The 17,706-nt window shown below is 43.1% G+C and overlaps 1 protein-coding gene across 13 annotated transcripts in view; it reads left to right on the top strand.

The window, feature by feature from the left end:
• The window catches only part of LOC110496838 (receptor-type tyrosine-protein phosphatase U), a 274,942-nt gene that overhangs the window by 243,472 nt on the left and 13,764 nt on the right, over window positions 1-17,706 (top strand). For 9 of the 13 annotated variants that reach the window (XM_090208832.1, XM_090208831.1, XM_090208829.1 and 6 more), the window contains 2 exons: window positions 2,161-2,178; window positions 4,504-4,540. In XM_090208832.1, the coding sequence (XP_090064958.1) occupies window positions 2,161-2,178; window positions 4,504-4,540 (55 nt within the window). The remainder of the gene's footprint in view (window positions 1-2,160; window positions 2,179-4,503; window positions 4,541-17,706) is intronic. The other 4 variants (XM_036952978.2, XM_036952977.2, XM_090208830.1 and 1 more) reach the window with 1 other exon arrangement.

Genomic DNA, 17,706 nt, shown 5'->3' with positions numbered 1-17,706 from the left:
TTGTGTTCCTTTAAGCTGTGTGTCTGGCCCAGTGCTAGAGAAGTGCTGGAGGACGATAGACTCGTGGGTAATATAATCTCTCCCAGCAGCTGTCTGTAGACTGGCCACAGGAAGGAGAGACTCTTGTGTAATGTAGTCTCTCCCAGTAGCTGTATGTATGCTTGAGACAGGAAGGAGACTCTTGGGTAATGTTGTCTACCCCAGCAGCAGTTTGTAGGCTGGCCACAAACGTCTCATAATAATGGCTGGAACCGAGCAAATGGAATGGTATCAAACACATAGAAACCATGTGTTTGATGTATTTGATACCATTCCACTGATTCCTCTTCAGTCACTACCATGATTCCATCCTCCTCAATTAAGGTGTCACCAACCTCCTGTGGTCTAAGGATGTCTAACCTAATGTTCCAGTCTACAGGGACACCCGTCCGAAGTGTGCGAGGATGTGACAGTCAGAGACTCCCACTGTACTGCGTGTGGACAGGTAGTCTTTCCCAACAACCCTCTCTGGGCTTGGCCTCAGTTGGCTGGCCAGTACACTGTGACAGTGAGGATATCCACTTAAAGAGGATTGTCCCCTCAACCTGGCTTTGTCCCTGTATCCCTGGGGGTACTGGAATAGATTTGAGATGGACATCGTCTCAGCAACACCACAGATCCTTTAAGATCCTATAAGATCCTTTAATATCCTATAAGCTAGGAGTCTCTGTGTCCTCTGTGACGGCTGACGACTCGTCCAAAAGCTCTCCTAAGTCGACTCCGAGCGGTGACTCGCTCTGTCTGTCTGATGATATCAAATGCCTGATCCTGTTCATCTGGCATTCAGTTAGTTGTGATCTCAACTGTTCAGCTCCAGTGAGTCTCATCCAGGAAGGCTTAGCCAAGCCTAGTACTGTACCAGTTCATACCTCATCCCAGACACGTTCTCTCCCGGCTCTGTGTCAAAGCTGAACAGCTAGTACTGTAGCTAGTGTTGGAGGGATATACAATTTGTGTGCTTGAGCTAGGGCCAAGCAGTGTGTGTGTGTGTGTGTGTGTGTGTGTGTGTGTGTGTGTGTGTGTGTGTGTGTGTGTGTGTGTGTGTGTGTGTGTGTGTGTGTGTGTGTGTGTGTGTGTGTGTGTGTGTGTGTGTGTGTGTGTGTGTGTGTGTGTGTGTGCATATGTGGAGGCGTTGCTTAATACACACGCAGTACAGGTTACGTAAAGGTGACATTCACAAAAACCTCTTTTAGCAATTATTTATCTTTGATGAACACAGTCCGTTCAGTGAAGTGCCCAATGAGAGCAGGAAAGAGCGTACGGGGTTCGACTGCATTCGTCTCCCTTCACTCAAAGAAAAGGAGAATATAAGAATAAGTCAAATGGACAGAATAGAAAAGCTAAAATTGACAGAAAATAAAAGGTCAAATGAGCGCTGACTCAGCAGGTTGAGGTGGAAGGGAAGGACAATGTGTTTGTGTTGCAGCTCATGGAGAGTGTCCCGCCCGTCCACCCCCTCTTGCCCTTTGTGAGCACACTGGTTCCATTCTCCGTTCACCCTCCTCTAGTTCTGCCTGAAAGTTTCATTAGCATATGGGCCTTGCGAGGAAACCTGTGACATTGTTAGGGCTGTCTACACCACTGTCTGCATGTTGTGGCAGGACCCCTGACTAGCCTTCCCGCTAGGCTAACCCACCCCCAGACGCCATACTAAATTATTCATGTGAGTAGGAGAAAGGGAGGAATGGAGGGGTGAATGGAGAGATCAGGGGGGGAAATAAGGGTCCACTGTCGTTCCGACATTCTTCAAAAAGCTTCAATGGAAAAGCAGCACATTGTCTGGCTCTGATTTGGTGTTAACCTAACTGTTTTCATGGATGGTGGGGCTTGGGTTTGACTAGATAGGAGGAGGGTTTGGTCGTAGTAAAAGTATAGTATGTCTTGTTCACTTAGTGTTCCATGACCACAACAACTACAGGAAGTTCAAGAAAAAAAAGTTGGTTTCTACCTCTTTGCCATGGCAACAGTGTGTGAGGCATGATGAAACAATCTCTTTCTCTCTCTCTCTCTCTCATCCCCCTGTTCTTTAATCTCAATAATTAGCTTTTTTTCCCTTGCTTCCTTCCTTCCATCTTTCTCTCTTTCTCCTTCCTTCTTTTCGTGACCTCTGGGACCTCTTAGATCCGGATAAACAGGGAAGTAAGTACTACTGCTTCTCTTCTCTTTCTTTTCCATCTATCTTCCCGCTCACCCTGTGCCCCCTGCGTACCGCCTTACTTCCTTCCCCCTTTCCATCGCTCCACCACTTTCTAATCTCTCTGTCTATGAGCCCCCCCCCCCCCCCAGCCCTAGACACCAGCAGCTCCCCAGAGTTTAATTTAGCCAAACCTGCTCTGTTACACCACTACACTCACTCTCATCTGCAGCCATACTAGACTCACTTAGAGTAAAGGATTTGTATGAGGTTTGTCTGTCCCCCATCACAGCAGAGATGACACAAAGCATGTCTTACTGTAGGCAAGTCTGTCCCAATAGACAGAACCAGCCGTTAGAGCTTTGTATTATATATTACACCTGTCCCCCATCAGAAATCGCACAAAGGAACCAATGGGAGGAGCACAGTCTAAGGGTGAATCCTAAATGCCCCCCTATTACCTATACAGTGCGCTACTTTTGGCCAGAGCCTCAAAGGTCTGTCTATTCCCTATATAGTTAATTACTTTTGGCTAGAGCTCTGATATGCCCTGAAGGCAGTAGAGACCCATGCAGATAAATCATGCAGGGCCAAAGCCAGGACAGATACACAAACTCAGCTCCAGTGGTGGAAAAAGTACCCAACTGTCATACTTGAGTAAAAGTAAAGATGCCTTAATAGAAAATGACTCAAGTAAAAGTGGGGAATGACCATTGATGTTCTCTTGATTAGACAATTTTCCTGTCCTGCTAAGCATTCAAAATGTAACGAGTACTTTTGGGTGTCAGGGAAAATGTATGGGTTAAAAAGTACACATTCTTCTTTAGGAATGTAGTGAAGTAAAAGTAAAAGTTGTCAAAAATATATATAGTAAAGTAAAGTACACATACCCCCCAAAAACGACTTAAGTAGTACTTTCAAGTATTTTTTCTTAAGTACTTTACAACACTGCTCAGCTCAGATGAGACACAGCGAAGGGCTTCACAGGAAACACTGCACTGCCAGAGCCTTAACATAACATGACTGTTTTCAACCTGTTTTCTGCCCCTGTATCACATTCTGTTGGATGTTTCTCACACATAGATTGTCATTCAGCATTTGGGCTAATCTTCAACCACATAGTGGGCTATCTAGCTGGGTCAAACTAGATTGGTTTGAATGGGGTCCAACTTGCTGTGAAAGAAGAGAACATGTAAAGGGAGAGATTGCGAACTTTGTATTGGCTTTCTTCTTGGCTTTCCATCTTGTGGCAACTTGCTTTCCATCTCATCATGTTGCGACGCTGTGATGTGATTGGTTTTGTCATGGTTTAAGTGTGGTGGGGAGCATGAGTTTTTTATCCTCCATTTTTGAATTTCACACTGCTTGATGTGATGCTGTCTGCTCGCTGTAGGCGGAAGGTGGTGGTTGCCTAGGTGACAGACAGACAGGAAGCACACACACACACACACAGTGAAGCAGAGAGGATTATGGGAAGGATGGGAATGGGGTCACTGCACTCTAGCATGGCGACTGTCATCCATCTCCTGTCCTCTCTGTGTGGCATGGCACTTATGGAAGTGTGTGTGTGTGTGTGTGTGTGTGTGTGTGTTCCTTTATAGCCAAGAGTGATGAGGGGACCATGCCCAGGGCTGTATGATTTGTCTTGCTTTACATTCTTGTCTCTCTCTCTCTCAAACACACCATGCTCAGAGCTGGTTTGTCTTGCTCAAAGTGATGAGTTAGTCTGGACACACACAGACCATGACTAGCCATCCCATCTGAGTGTCCAGGCTGGATCATAGCACAGTAATGCACCTCCCAGGAGAACAGACAATGACAGACCAGTCAGTGTCAATTGCCGGAAATGAAAGCATTACAATTTCACTTTTGAAGTAACCTTGTGTACTTTATTATTGCTCTATACCTGAACAGGTCATGTCAAAAGGTTGCCTGAACAAAACAAAAAATAATTGGTAGGAGGAAGCTGCCCAATGAGAAAATGACGGTCCCTCTCTCTAGACAGTTATGGCCGCTGTAGAGAAATCTCCTTTAACTCCCTGTAATCCAACAGTCCAACCTTTACAATATGAAAACATTATACTATGAAAACCACTTGTTATTATATCTAGGTGGAAGATGAATACATTGCAAGCTTCACTACATATTCAGTGTCATTCAATACCAGATCAAAAATAAGAGAGGAGAGGAGACTGAGGGAGGAGCGTGGTGGTGGTTCTTTATCGTGACTCCAGGGACTGTTGTTTACACTGTGTTACTCTGATGTTCAACTCTCTCTCTTTCTCTCTCTTTCTTTTTACCTCTATCCCTTTCTCTCTTTTTTTCCACAGGGGTACCAGCGATCAAACCACTTCATAGCCACCCAAGGTGAGTGCCCTTGGAATACTTTTTCAGAAATCAATGAATGGTAATATACCTTATTCTGCGTGTGCACTGTATGTATGTGTGTGCCTGAGCAGCCAAGCCTCCCAGTTGTTGATATTAAAATAATGATTTGAATTATTAATGTGTAAACACACTGGCTGGTGATCCATCACGTTGTGTGTCTGGGTGTATCTCTATTCTCTACCGCCCAAACCTCTCTCTCTCTCTCTCTCTCTCTCTCTCTCTCTCTCTCTCTCTCTCTCTCTCTCTCTCTCTCAATTGAAGGGGCTTTATTGGCATGGGAAACGTGTTAACATTGCCACAGCAAGTGTAGTAGATAATATACAAAAGTGAAATGAACATTTCAAATGTCATATTATATATACAGTGTTGTAACGATGTGCAAATGGTTGAAGTACAAAAGGAAAAATAAGTAAACTCAGTTATGGGTTGTATTTACAATAGTGTTTGTTCTTCACTGGTTGCCCTTTTCTTGTGGCAACAGGTCACACATCTTGCTGCTGTGACGGCACACTGTGGTATTTCACCCAGTAGGTATGGGAGTTTATCAAAATTGGGTTTCTTTTCGAATTCTTTGTGGATCTGTGTAATCTGAGGGAAATATGTGTCTCTAATATGGTCATACATTGGGCAGGAAGCTAGGAAGTGCAGCTCAGTTTCCACTTAATTTTGTGTGCAGTGTGCATATAGCCTGTCTTCTCTTGAGAGGTCTGCCGACGGCAGCCTTTCTCTATAGCAAGGCAAAGCTATTGATTATGCACTGAGTCTGTGCATAGTCAAAGCTATCCTCAAGATTGGGTCAGTCACAGTGGTCAGGTATTCTGCCGCTGTGTACTCTCTCTTTTAGGGCCAAATAGCATTCTAGTTTGCTCTGATTTTCTGTTCATTCTTTCCAATGTGTCAAGTAATTATCTTTTTGTTTTTTCATGATTTGTTTGCGTCTAATTGTGTTGTTGTCCTGGGGCTCTGTGGGGTCTGTTTGTGTTTGTGAACAGGGCCCCAGGACCAGCTTGTTTAGGGGATTCTTCTCTAGGTTCATCAGCTTCCTTTTATGTGGTTGTAGAATGTAACGGCTCTTTTCTGGATATTTATCATTAGGGGGTAACAGCCTAATTCTGCTCTCCATGCATTATTTTGTGTTTTACATTGTACACTGGCAATATTTTTTGCAGAATTCTGCTGCAGAGTCTCAATTTTGTGTCTGTGCCATTTTGTGAATTCTTGGTTGGTGAGCGGACCCCAGACCTCACAACCGTAGAGAGCAATGGGTTCTGTAACTGATTCAGGTATTTTTAGACAGATCCTAATTGGTATGTTGAATTTTATGTTCCTTTTGATGGCATCGAAGGCCCTTCTTGTCTTGTCTCTGAGATTGTTCACAGCTTTGTGGAAGTTACCTGTGGTGATGATGTTTAGGTCAAGGTATGAATAGTTATTTTTTTGTGCTCTAGAGCAATGATGTCTAAAGGGAATTTGTATTTGTGGTCCTGGCGACTAGACCTTTTTTGGAACACCATTATTTTGGTCTTACTGAGATCTACTGTCAGTGCACAGGTCTGGCTGAAGCTGTGTAGAAGATCTAGGTGCTGCTGTAAGCCCACCTTGGTTGGCGACAGAAGCACCAGATAATCAGCAAACAGTCGACATTTGACTTCAGATTCTAGTAAAGTGAGGCCAGGTGCTGCAGACTGTTCTAGTGCCCTCTAGTGCCCTGACAGCTTTGCACACTATTGGCATTCTCTCAACCAGCTTCATGAGGTAGTCACCTGGAATTAATTTCAATTAACAGGTGTGCCTTGTTAAGTTCGTTTGTGGAATTTCTTTCCTTCTTAATGCGGTGAGCCAATCAGTTATGTTTTGACAAGGTAGGGGTGGTATACAGAAGATATTCCTATTTTTGGTAAAAGACCAAGTCCATATTATGGCAAGAACAGCTCAAATAAGAAAAGAGAAATGACAGTCCATCATTACTTTAAGACATGAAGGTCAGTCAATACGGAACATTTCAAAAACTTTGAATGTTTCTTCAAGTGCTATGATGAAACTGACTCTCACGAGGACCGCCACAGGATTGGAAGACACAGAGTTACCTCTGCTGCAGAGGATAAGTTTATTAGAGTTACCAGCCTCCGAAATGGCAGCCCAAATAAATGCTTCACCTAGTTCAAGTAACAGACACATCTCAACATCAACTCTTCAGAGGAGACTGTGTGAATCATGTCTTCATGGTCGAATAGCTTCAAAGAAACCACTACTAAAGGACACCAATACGAAGAAGAGACTTGCTTAGGCCAAGAAACACGAGCAATGGACATTAGACCGGTGTAATATGTCTTTTGGTCTGGAGTTCAAATTTGAGATTTTTGGTTCCAACCGCTGTGTCTTTGTGAGACGTGGTGTGGGTGAATGAAGGATCTCCGCAGGTGTATTTCCCACCATAAAGCATGGAGGAGGAGGTGTTATGGTGTGAGGGTGCTTTGCTGGTGACACTGATTTATTTAGAATTCAAGGCACACTTAACCAGCACGGTTACCACAGCATTCTGCAGCGATATGCCATCCCATCTGGTTTGGGCTTAGTGGGACTAGCATTTGTTTTTCAACAGGAAAATGACCCAACACACCTTTTTGCACTATTGGTTAGAGCCTGTAAGTAAGCATTTCACTGTAAGGTGTTGAATTCGGCGCACATGACAATTAAACTTTGATTTGATTTGAAACCCTCATGCCAAATTGAGTAAAAGGCTTTTTTGAAATCAACAAAGCATGAGAAGACTTTGCCTTTGCTTTGGTTTGTTTGTTTGTCAATTAGGGTGTGCAGAGTGAATATGTGGTCTGTCGTACAATAATTTGGTAGAAAGCCAATTTGACATTCATTTTTCTGTCCCGCTGTGATGTCGAAGTGGTCAGGGTCTGGGGCGGACTGGTGTCAATACTTTTTTTGGGAGCTGAGGTGGGCTGTTCTGCTGGCTTCTCTGCGGGGGTGGCCACCTCTCTAATGGCTTGTTCTCTGTCATACACCATCCCCCTCACCCTCTCTTCCAGCAGTCTGATCCTCTCCTCTAGTGCTCTGTTCTTCTCCTGCTTCTCCTCTTTCTACTGTAGATGTTGTCTCACTACAATCCAGAGTGCAGATACAGTTGAAGTCAGAAATGTACATACACTTAGATTGGAGTCATTATTAAATCTCATTTTTCAGACACTCCACAAATGTCTTGTTAACAAACTATAGTTTTGGCAAGTCGGTTAGGACATCTACTTTGTGCATGACACAAGTAATTTTCCCATCAATTGTTTACAGACAGATTATTTCACTTATTATTCACTGTATCACAATTCCAGTGGGTCAGAAGTTTACATACACCAAGTTGACTGTGCCTTTAAACACCTTGGGAAATTCCAGTCATGGCTTTAGAGGCTTCTGATAGGCTAATTGACATCATTTGAGTCAATTGGAGGTGTACCTGTGGATGTACCTGTGGATGTATTTCAAGGCCTACCTTAAAACTCAATGACTCTTTGCTTGACATCATGGGAAAATCAAAATAAATCAGCCAAGACCCCAGAATTTTTTTTGTAGACCTCCACAAGCCTGGTTCATCATTGGGAGCAATTTTCAAACATCTGAAGGTACCACGTTCATCCCTACGAAGAATAGTACGCAAGTATAAACACCAGGGGACCATGCTACCGTCATACAGCTCAGGAAGGAGACACGTTCTGTCTCCTAGAGATGAACGTACTTTGGTGCGAAAAGTGCAAATCAATCCCAGAACAACAACTAATGACATTGTGAAGATGCTGGAGGAAACAGGTACAAAAGTATCTATATCCACAGTAAAAGGAGTCCTATATCGACATAACCCGAAAGGCCGATCAGCAAGGAAGAAGTCACTGCTCCAAAACCGCCATAAAAAATCCAGACTAATGTTTGCAACTGCACATGGGGACAAAGATCGTACTTTTTGGAGAAGTGTCCTCTGGTCTGATGAAACAAAAATATAACTGTTTGGCCATAATGACCATCGTTATGTTTGGAGGAAAAAGGGTGCGCTTGCAAGCCAAAGAACACCATCCCAACCGTGAAGCATTGGGGTGGCAGCATCGTGTTGTGTGGGTGCTTTGCGTCAGGAGGGACTGGTGCACTTCACAAAATAGATGGCATCATGAGGGAGGAAAATTATGTGGATATATTGAAGCAACATCTCAAGTTATCAGTCAGGCAGGAAGTTAAAGCATGGCCGCAAATGGGTTTTCCAAATGGACAATGACCCCACGTATACTTCCAAAGTTGTGGCAAAATGGCTTAAAGACAACAAAGTCAAGGTATTGGAGTGGCCATCACAAAGCCCTGACCTCAATCCTATAGAACATTTGTGGGCAGAACTGAAAAAGCGTGTGCGAGCAAGGAGGCCTACCCATCTGACTCAGTTACACCAGCTCTGTCAGGAGGAGCTCTGTCAGGCTTATGGAAGGCTACCTGAAATGTTTGACCCAAGTTAAACAATTTAAAGGCAATACTACCAAATACTAATTGAGTGTATGTAAACTTCCCACCCAATAGGAATGTGATGAAAGAAATAAAAGCTGAAATAAATAATTCTCTCTACTATTATTCTGACATTTCACATTCCTAAAATAAAGTGGTGACCCTAACTGACCTAAAACAAGTAGTTTTTACTAGGATTAAATGTCAGGAATTGTGAAAACTGAGATTAAATGTATTTGGCTAAGGTGTATGTAAACTTCTGACTCTCTCCCCCTCCAGCTCTCCAGGTCTAGGGGTGTTGTTGTGCTGGACTGTTGTCTGGGTCTGTGCTAACTGGAATGTAATCACCTGCTGTTCCAGATCCACCTGCCTTACCTCCAGCTGGGTAAATGTATCCTTCATTTCAATGAAGGAGTGGTATTCTGTGCTGGGAGGCTGACTTTCCACTTTGGGTTGCTCATCTGTGGGGTTATATAATGAAGAGATCCGGTCTGATCCGCTCTCGGTAGGGGTATCTTTCTCATGGGAGAGCTTCTCCCGTTGAGCTATTTCTTTGATTACATGAAAGTCCAGCTGAAACTGTTTGCGGTTGTCCTGTACCAATACTGTTCCAGACTTACAAAGATTTATATTAGATGACTCCGAGTCCTCGTTGTCTAGTATCCTGAGGGGTAGTGTGTTAATATAGCACTGTACCATGCCAGGGGATGGTCTGTGTGGAAGATAAGGTTGCTTTTGTTCCCATTTTTATAATAGTCATCAAGATGTGTCTCTTGATTTTCCACAAGGAGCTTCATTTTGTACTCTTTTTGTGTCTTATCATTCTTTACATACACAGAGTACTGTATTTGTATTACCTCTGAACAGCAGGAGGGTGCTTCTAAGGCCTCTCCATTTGGTTGGTGCTCTCCTGCCATTGCTGGGCTCAAGGGCTTTGACACCTTTCACTTCACACGTTAGTGCTGATTGAAGTTATATTTCTTTGTCCTAGCAAGGTTGGTAACCTTACCATTCAGTCCTTATTAAGTAAAATATTACATTGTAATGTGTTTTTCTTCTTGGTGTTTGAAAGTCCAAAATTGCCTCAGACTAAGCATTACTCACTCAGTTCCAGGTTTGATGGTGTTTTCAGGCTTCTATTTGTTTGACAGCATTTGCTGTATAGCTTGGGAATAATAATCCTTCGGTTTAGGAAGCATTCCAGGGAATTCCAAGTAATTCCGTCCAAAATCAGGTTGTAGGTTTGGAGTTTTGATTTGGAGTGAAGGTTATGTTGTTTAGGGTAGCATCTTGTATATGTCCCTACCAAAAAATCCAAGTGTGTCTAACTCTTAATCTATACATTTTTTAAAAACATGCAGAAAAATGGGTGAGCTCATATTCTCTCTCTCTGTTATTTATATATATATATATATATATATACAGTGCCTTGCGAAAGTATTCGGCCCCCTTGAACTTTGCGACCTTTTGCCACATTTCAGGCTTCAAACATAAAGATATAAAACTGTATTTTTTTGTGAAGAATCAACAACAAGTGGGACACAATCATGAAGTGGAACGACATTTATTGGATATTTCAAACTTTTTTAACAGTTCAAAAACTGAAAAATTGGGCGTGCAAAATTATTCAGCCCCCTTAAGTTAATACTTTGTAGTGCCACCTTTTGCTGCGATTACAGCTGTAAGTCGCTTGGGGTATGTCTCTATCAGTTTTGCACATCGAGAGACTGACATTTTTTCCCATTCCTCCTTGCAAAACAGCTCGAGCTCAGTGAGGTTGGATGGAGAGCATTTGTAAACAGCAGTTTTCAGTTCTTTCCACAGATTCTCGATTGGATTCAGGTCTGGACTTTGACTTGGCCATTCTAACACCTGGATATGTTTATTTTTGAACCATTCCATTGTAGATTTTGCTGTATGTTTTGGATCATTGTCTTGTTGGAAGACAAATCTCTGTCCCAGTCTCAGGTCTTTTGCAGACTCCATCAGGTTTTCTTCCAGAATGGTCCTGTATTTGGCTCCATCCATCTTCCCATCAATTTTAACCATCTTCCCTGTCCCTGCTGAAGAAAAGCAGGCCCAAACCATGATGCTGCCACCACCACGTTTGACAGTGGGGATGGTGTGTTCAGCTGTGTTGCTTTTACGCCAAACATAACGTTTTGCATTGTTGCCAAAAAGTTCAATTTTGGTTTCATCTGACCAGAGCAACTTCTTCCACATGTTTAGTGTGTCGCCCAGGTGGCTTGTGGCAAACTTTAAACAACACTTTTTATGGATATCTTTAAGAAATGGCTTTCTTCTTGCCACTCTTCCATAAAGGCCAGATTTGTGCAATATATGACTGATTGTTGTCCTATGAACAGAGTCTCCCACCTCAGCTGTAGATCTCTGCAGTTCATTCAGAGTGATCATGGGCCTCTTGGCTGCATCTCTGATCAGTCTTCTCCTCGTATGAGCTTAAAGTTTAGAGGGACGGACAGGTCTTGGTAGATTTGTAGTGGTCTGATACTCCTTCCATTTCAATATTATCGCTTGCACAGTGCTCCTTGAGATGTTTAAAGCTTGGGAAATCTTTTTGTATCCAAATCCGGCTTTAAACTTCTTCACAACAGTATCTCGGACCTGCCTGGTGTGTTCCTTGTTCTTCATGATGCTCTCTGCGCTTTTAACGGACCTCTGAGACTATCACAGTGCAGGTGCATTTATACGGAGACTTGATTACACACAGGTGGATTGTATTTATCATCATTAGTCATTTAGGTCAACATTGGATCATTCAGAGATCCTCACTGAACTTCTGGAGAGAGTTTGCTGCACTGAAAGTAAAGGGGCTGAATAATTTTGCACGCCCAATATTTCAGTTTTTGATTTGTTAAAAAAGTTTGAAATATCCAATAAATGTCATTCCACTTCATGATTGTGTCCCACTTGTTGTTGATTCTTCACAAAAAAATACAGTTTTATATCTTTATGTTTGAAGCCTGAAATGTGGCAAAAGGTCTCAAAGTTCAAGGGGGCCGAATACTTTCGCAAGGCACTGTATACAGTTGTGGCCAAAAGTTTTGAGAATGACACAAATATTAATTTTCACAAAGTCTTCTGCCTCAGTTTGCATGATGGCAATTTGCATATACTCCAGAAGGTTATGAAGAGTGATTAGAACAATTGCAATTAATGGCAAAGTCCCTCTTTGCCATGCAAATGAACTGAATCCCCCCCAAAAAACATTTTCATTACATTTCAGCCCTGCCATAAAAGGACCAGCTGACATCATGTCAGTGATTCTCTCGTTAACACAGGTGTGAGTGTTGACAAGGACAAGGCTGGATATCACTCTGTCATGCTGATTGAGTTCGAATAACAGACTGGAAGCTTCAAAAGGAGGATGGTGCTTGGAATCCATTGTTCTTCCTCTGTCAATCATGGTTACCTGCAAGGAAACATGTGCCATCATCATTGCTTTGCACAAAAAGGGCTTCACAAGCAAAGATATTGCAGCCAATAAGATTGCACCAAAATCAACCATTTATCGTTGCACCTGCACGCACAGTGAGACAAAGACTTTTGGACGATGGCATGGTGTCAAGAAGGGCAGCAAAGAAGCCACTTCTTTCCAGGAAAAACTTCAGGGACAGACTGATATTCTGTAAAAGGTACAGGGATTGGACTGCTGAGGACTGGGTTAAAGTCATCCGGGAAAAAGCTTGTCTGGAGAAGACAAGGTGAGAGCCACCATCAGTCCTGTGTCATGCCAACAGTAAAGCATCCTGAGACCATCCATGTGTGTGGTTGCTTCTCAGCCAAGGGAGTCGGCTCACTCACAATTTTGCCTAAGAACACAGCCATGTATAAATAATGGTATCAACACATCCATCCAGGAACAGTTTTGTGATAAACAATGCCTTTTCCAGCATGATGGAGCACCTTGCCATAAGGCAAAAGTGAAAACTAAGTGGCTCGGGGAACAAAATATTGATATTTTGGGTCCATGAACAGGAAACTCCCCAGACCTTAATCCCATTGAGAACTTGTGGTCAATCCTCAAGAGGAGAGTGGAAAAACAAAACCCCACAAATTCTGACAAACTCCAAGCATTGATTATGCAAGAATGGGCTGCCATCAGCCAGGATGTGGCCCAGAAGTTAATTGACAGCATGCGAAGGCGGAACGCAGAGGTCTGCAAATATTGCAAATATTGACTCTTTGCATCAACTTCATGTAATTGTCAATAAAAGCCTTTGACACTTATGAAATGCTTGTGATTATACTTCAGTATTCCATAGTAACATCTGACAAAAATATCTAAAGACACTGAAGCAGCAAACTTTGTGGAAATTAATATTTGTGTCATTCTCAAAACTTTTGGCCACGACTGTACATACATACAGTGCATTCGGAAAGTATTCAGACCCCTTGACTTTTTCCACATTTTGTTACTTTGCTGCCTTATTCTAAATTGTATTAAAACATTTTTTTTCATCAATCTACACACAATACCCCCATAATGACAAAGCAATGTTTGCAAATGTATTTAAAATAAAATACATCGGGCCTCCCGGGTGGCGCAGTGGTTAAGGGTGCTGTACTGCAGCGCCAGCTGTGCCATCAGAGTCCCTGGGTTCGCGCCCAGGCTCTGTCGTAACCGGCCGCGACCGGGAGGTCCATGGGGCGACGCACAATTGGCCTTGCGTCGCCCGGGTTAGGGAGGGCTTGGTCGGTAGGGGTGTCCTTGTCTCATCGCGCACCAGCGATTCCTGTGGCGGGCTGGGCGCAGTGTGCGCTAACCAAGGTGGCCAGGTGCACGGTGTTTCCTCCGGCGCATTGGTGCGGCTGGCTTCCGGGTTGGATGCGTGCTGTGTTAAGAAGCAGTGCGGCTTGGTTGGGTTGTGTATCGGAGGACGCATGACTTTCAACCTTCGTCTCTCCCGAGCCCGTACGGGAGTTGTAGCGATGAGACAAGATAGTAGCTACTACAACAATTGGATACCACGAAATTGGGGAGAAAAAGGAGTAAAAATTCCCCCCCCAAAAAATAAACAAAAATAAAAAAATAAATAAAAAAAATACAGAAATGTCTTATTTACATAAGTATTCAGACCCTTTGCTATGAGGCTCGAAATTGAGCTCAGGTGTATCCAGGACAAGTCTCCATGACAATGTCCTTGAATGGCCCAGCTAAAGCATGGAACCCAGTCAAACATCTTCCGCTAATCCCATCCACTAGCGGAACCCCCCCCCCCCCCCCCCCGCAACAGCCAGTAAAAGTGCAGGGCGCCAAATTCAAAACAACAAAAATCTCATAATTAAAATTTCTCAAGTTTTTTTAAAAATCTGACACAGTTGTTGCATTAAGGAGAAGTTTATCTAAAGTTCCATGAGCCACATCAAATTACAGAAACACTCATAATAAACATTGATAAAGATTCAACTATTATTAATTATACATGGAACTTTAGATAAACTTCTCCTTACTGCAACTGCTGTGTCAGATTTTTTTTTAAACTTACGGAGAAAGCAAACCATGCAATAATCTGAGTACAGCCTTTAGACAACAAAGCAGCCAAAAGGATACCCGCCATATTGGGTAGTCAACATTACTCAGAAATAGCGTTTTAAATATTCACTTACCTTTGATCTTCATCAGAATGCACTCCCAGGAATCCCAGTTCCACCATAAATGTTTGATTTGTTCGATAATGTCCATCAGTTATGTCCAAATATCTTATTTTGTTAGGGCGTTTGGTAAACAAATCCAAAAGTTTGGTTACAGCCCGTGGAAATATGCCAAACTAAGTATGGACTCAATCTTTAGGATGTTTTTAACATGAAACTTAATGTTCCAACCGGACAATTCCTTTGTCTGTACAAATGAAGTGGAACGTAGCTACCTTTCACGTGAGCGCGCCAGACCGAGGCTGTGGCACTCTGCCAGACCACTCACTCAAAGAGCTCTTATGAGCCTCTCCTTTAGAGTAGAATCCTCAAAACAGGTTCTAAATACAATTGACATCTAGTGGAAGCCTTGGGAAGTGAACATTACCAATATCCCACTATACCTTCAATAGGAGCTGAGTTGAAAATCGACCGACCTCAGATTTCCCACTTCCTGGTTGGATTTTTTTCTCAGGTTTTTGCCTGCTATATGAGTTCTGTTATACTCACAGATATCATCCAAACTGTTTTATCCAAACTGCTTCTGTTTTCTATCCAAATCTGCTAATAATATGCATATTCTAGCTTTAATGGATTTGTAGCAGGCCGTTTACTCCGGGCATGCTTTTCATCCGGACGTGAAAATACTGCCCCCTACCCGAAAGAAGTTAAGAATGGTGGAGGCCACTGTGTTCTTGGGGGCCTTCAATGCTGCAGACAATGCTGCTTGGTTTTTGCTCTGACATTCACTGTCAATTGTGGGACCTTATATAGACTGGTGTGTGCATTAGCAAATCATGTACAATCAATTGAATTTACCACAGGTGGACTCCAATCAAGTTGTAGAAACATCTCAAGGATGATCAATGGAAACAGGTTGCACCTGAGCTCAATTTTGATTTTTAGCAAAGGGTCTGAATACTTATGTAAATACGTTTTTTCTGTTATTTATTTTTAATACATATGCAAACATTTCTAAAAAACTGTTTTCGCTTTGTTATTATGGGGTATTGTGTGTAGATTGCTGAGGATTTTTTATTCAATCCATTTTAGAATAAGGCTGTAATGTAACAAAATGTGGAAAAAGTCAAGGGGCCTGAGTACTTTCCAAAGGCACTTAAAAAAAAAGGGGGATGTCAGGGATGTCCAACTCTTGTCCTGAAGAGCTAGACTCCTTCAGGCTTCAGCTAGACTCCTTCAGGCTTCAGCTAGACTCCTTCAGGCTTCAGCTAGACTCCTTCAGGCTTCAGCTAGACTCCTTCAGGCAACCCTAATCTCTCTCTCTCTTCTCTCTCTCATCTGTCTCACACTCACACACTCACTGGCTGGTCATGACATCATGACCTGTGTCTGGATAGATTTTTCTACAACCTGAACCCCACTTTTCTCTACAGTTGTTCTCTACACATGTAGCTGTATATAGGCCTACTGATTCTGTTACAGCACAGTAGCTGTATCTCTCTGTCTCTCCTCCCCCCAGTCTGTGGATAGTTCTCCTTCTCCCTGAAGTCTGGAACTAGAACATGGATTCCCCAAACACCCCGTCATACGCACACACGCACACACGCACACACGCACACACACACGCACACGCACACACATACACACACCAACACACATGTATAAACGTGATTCTTTCTTAGCTCTGATCTTAGTTTAGTATGTGTCTTTCCCTCTATCTTTTTGGTCCCAATTCCCACAAGGACATTTTCAGATTACTTCTAAAACCTCTCTTTCTCTCACCATCTCTCCCTCTCTCTCCTCTCTTTCTCTCTTTCATGCTCTCCCTAGTTCCCTATTTCCCTCTCTCTCTCTCTCTCCCTCACACACACACACACACACACACACACACACACTTCTACAGTATACACACACACACACACACACACACACACTTCTACAGTATACACACACTTATGCATACATATTATATTACATAGCCACTGGCCAATGTAGCTCTGTAACTGAGGCAGACTGAATACATTTTAGAATTCATGGTAAAAAAGCCAGCGGGCCAGATGAGATTGAAGGTTGATCTTACACCGTGTGTATACATGTATATATGTATACTTGTGTTTTGGCACTAGGCAGGTGCCTGGAGCGAAACTGGTGTCCAAGGATGAGATGTTGGAGGCAGTGGAGGAGAGTTTCTGTGTCCGCACAGCAACATTACGCTGAGCATATAGATTTGCCCTGGGAGGACCCACCCATATCTGTCACTCCTATGGCAGCCTTGGCCCTCTGGCCCTTTTGGCCTTCTGCCCCTCTGGCCCTCAGTGAGGAGTGCTGCTGAAAATGGAACAAAATGTTGTCATATTAATAATACAGAGACTCCAGGTGGGTGATTGGTGCTAGGCATCTCAAGTAGGATCGATCTACTGTTAATGTAGGAACACTGCACTCAACCACTGCTAGTGGCAGGGGGAACAAAACTCATCCCTGACAGTTAGTCTGTGCCCTTAACACCCCTGTTCTCAAAGACAGCCAAGGTTTTCCTCTCCTCCCCTCTCCCTGTTGTACCCAACAGCCTTCACAACAGAGCCTTGTAGGATGCAGGGTCTGCCCTGGGGCTACATCAGCAGCTATCACACTGTTCTAATGTTAAGACAAACTGTGAAATAAACTGCAGAAACAACAACCCCCTTGGGTTTCTATGCTAACTACAGCAGCCTCTGGAAACATATTGAATGAATGCACTGTGGGTTCAGAGTAGGGCTGGGCGGTATACCGTATTTGACAATATACCGGTATTAATGCACGTACCGGGTTGGGTTTGTACTTTACCTTCTATAACTGTATTTGAATGTTTGGTTTGTTATATGTGATACGTCGTGTGTAACGTCCATTTTTATAGTCTACTCCGCTACTTGAGTCATCTCTCTCTGCTCTCTCTCTCTGTGCCACTTTCCACACAGACCTAGCTCCGCCCCCTGTCACTCAAAGAGTGCATTTGTTGTTCCTTGACCACGAGACGCTTGCGTTCAGTTCAGTCTGTTGATGACAAC

Source organism: Oncorhynchus mykiss, chromosome 18 (genome assembly GCF_057628025.1).
Source record: "Oncorhynchus mykiss isolate SJ-2025 chromosome 18, ASM5762802v1, whole genome shotgun sequence".
Taxonomy (NCBI): domain Eukaryota; kingdom Metazoa; phylum Chordata; class Actinopteri; order Salmoniformes; family Salmonidae; genus Oncorhynchus; species Oncorhynchus mykiss.
The sequence above is the reverse complement of the archived record's forward strand: the minus strand, read 5'-3'. Positions and strand labels throughout refer to the sequence as shown.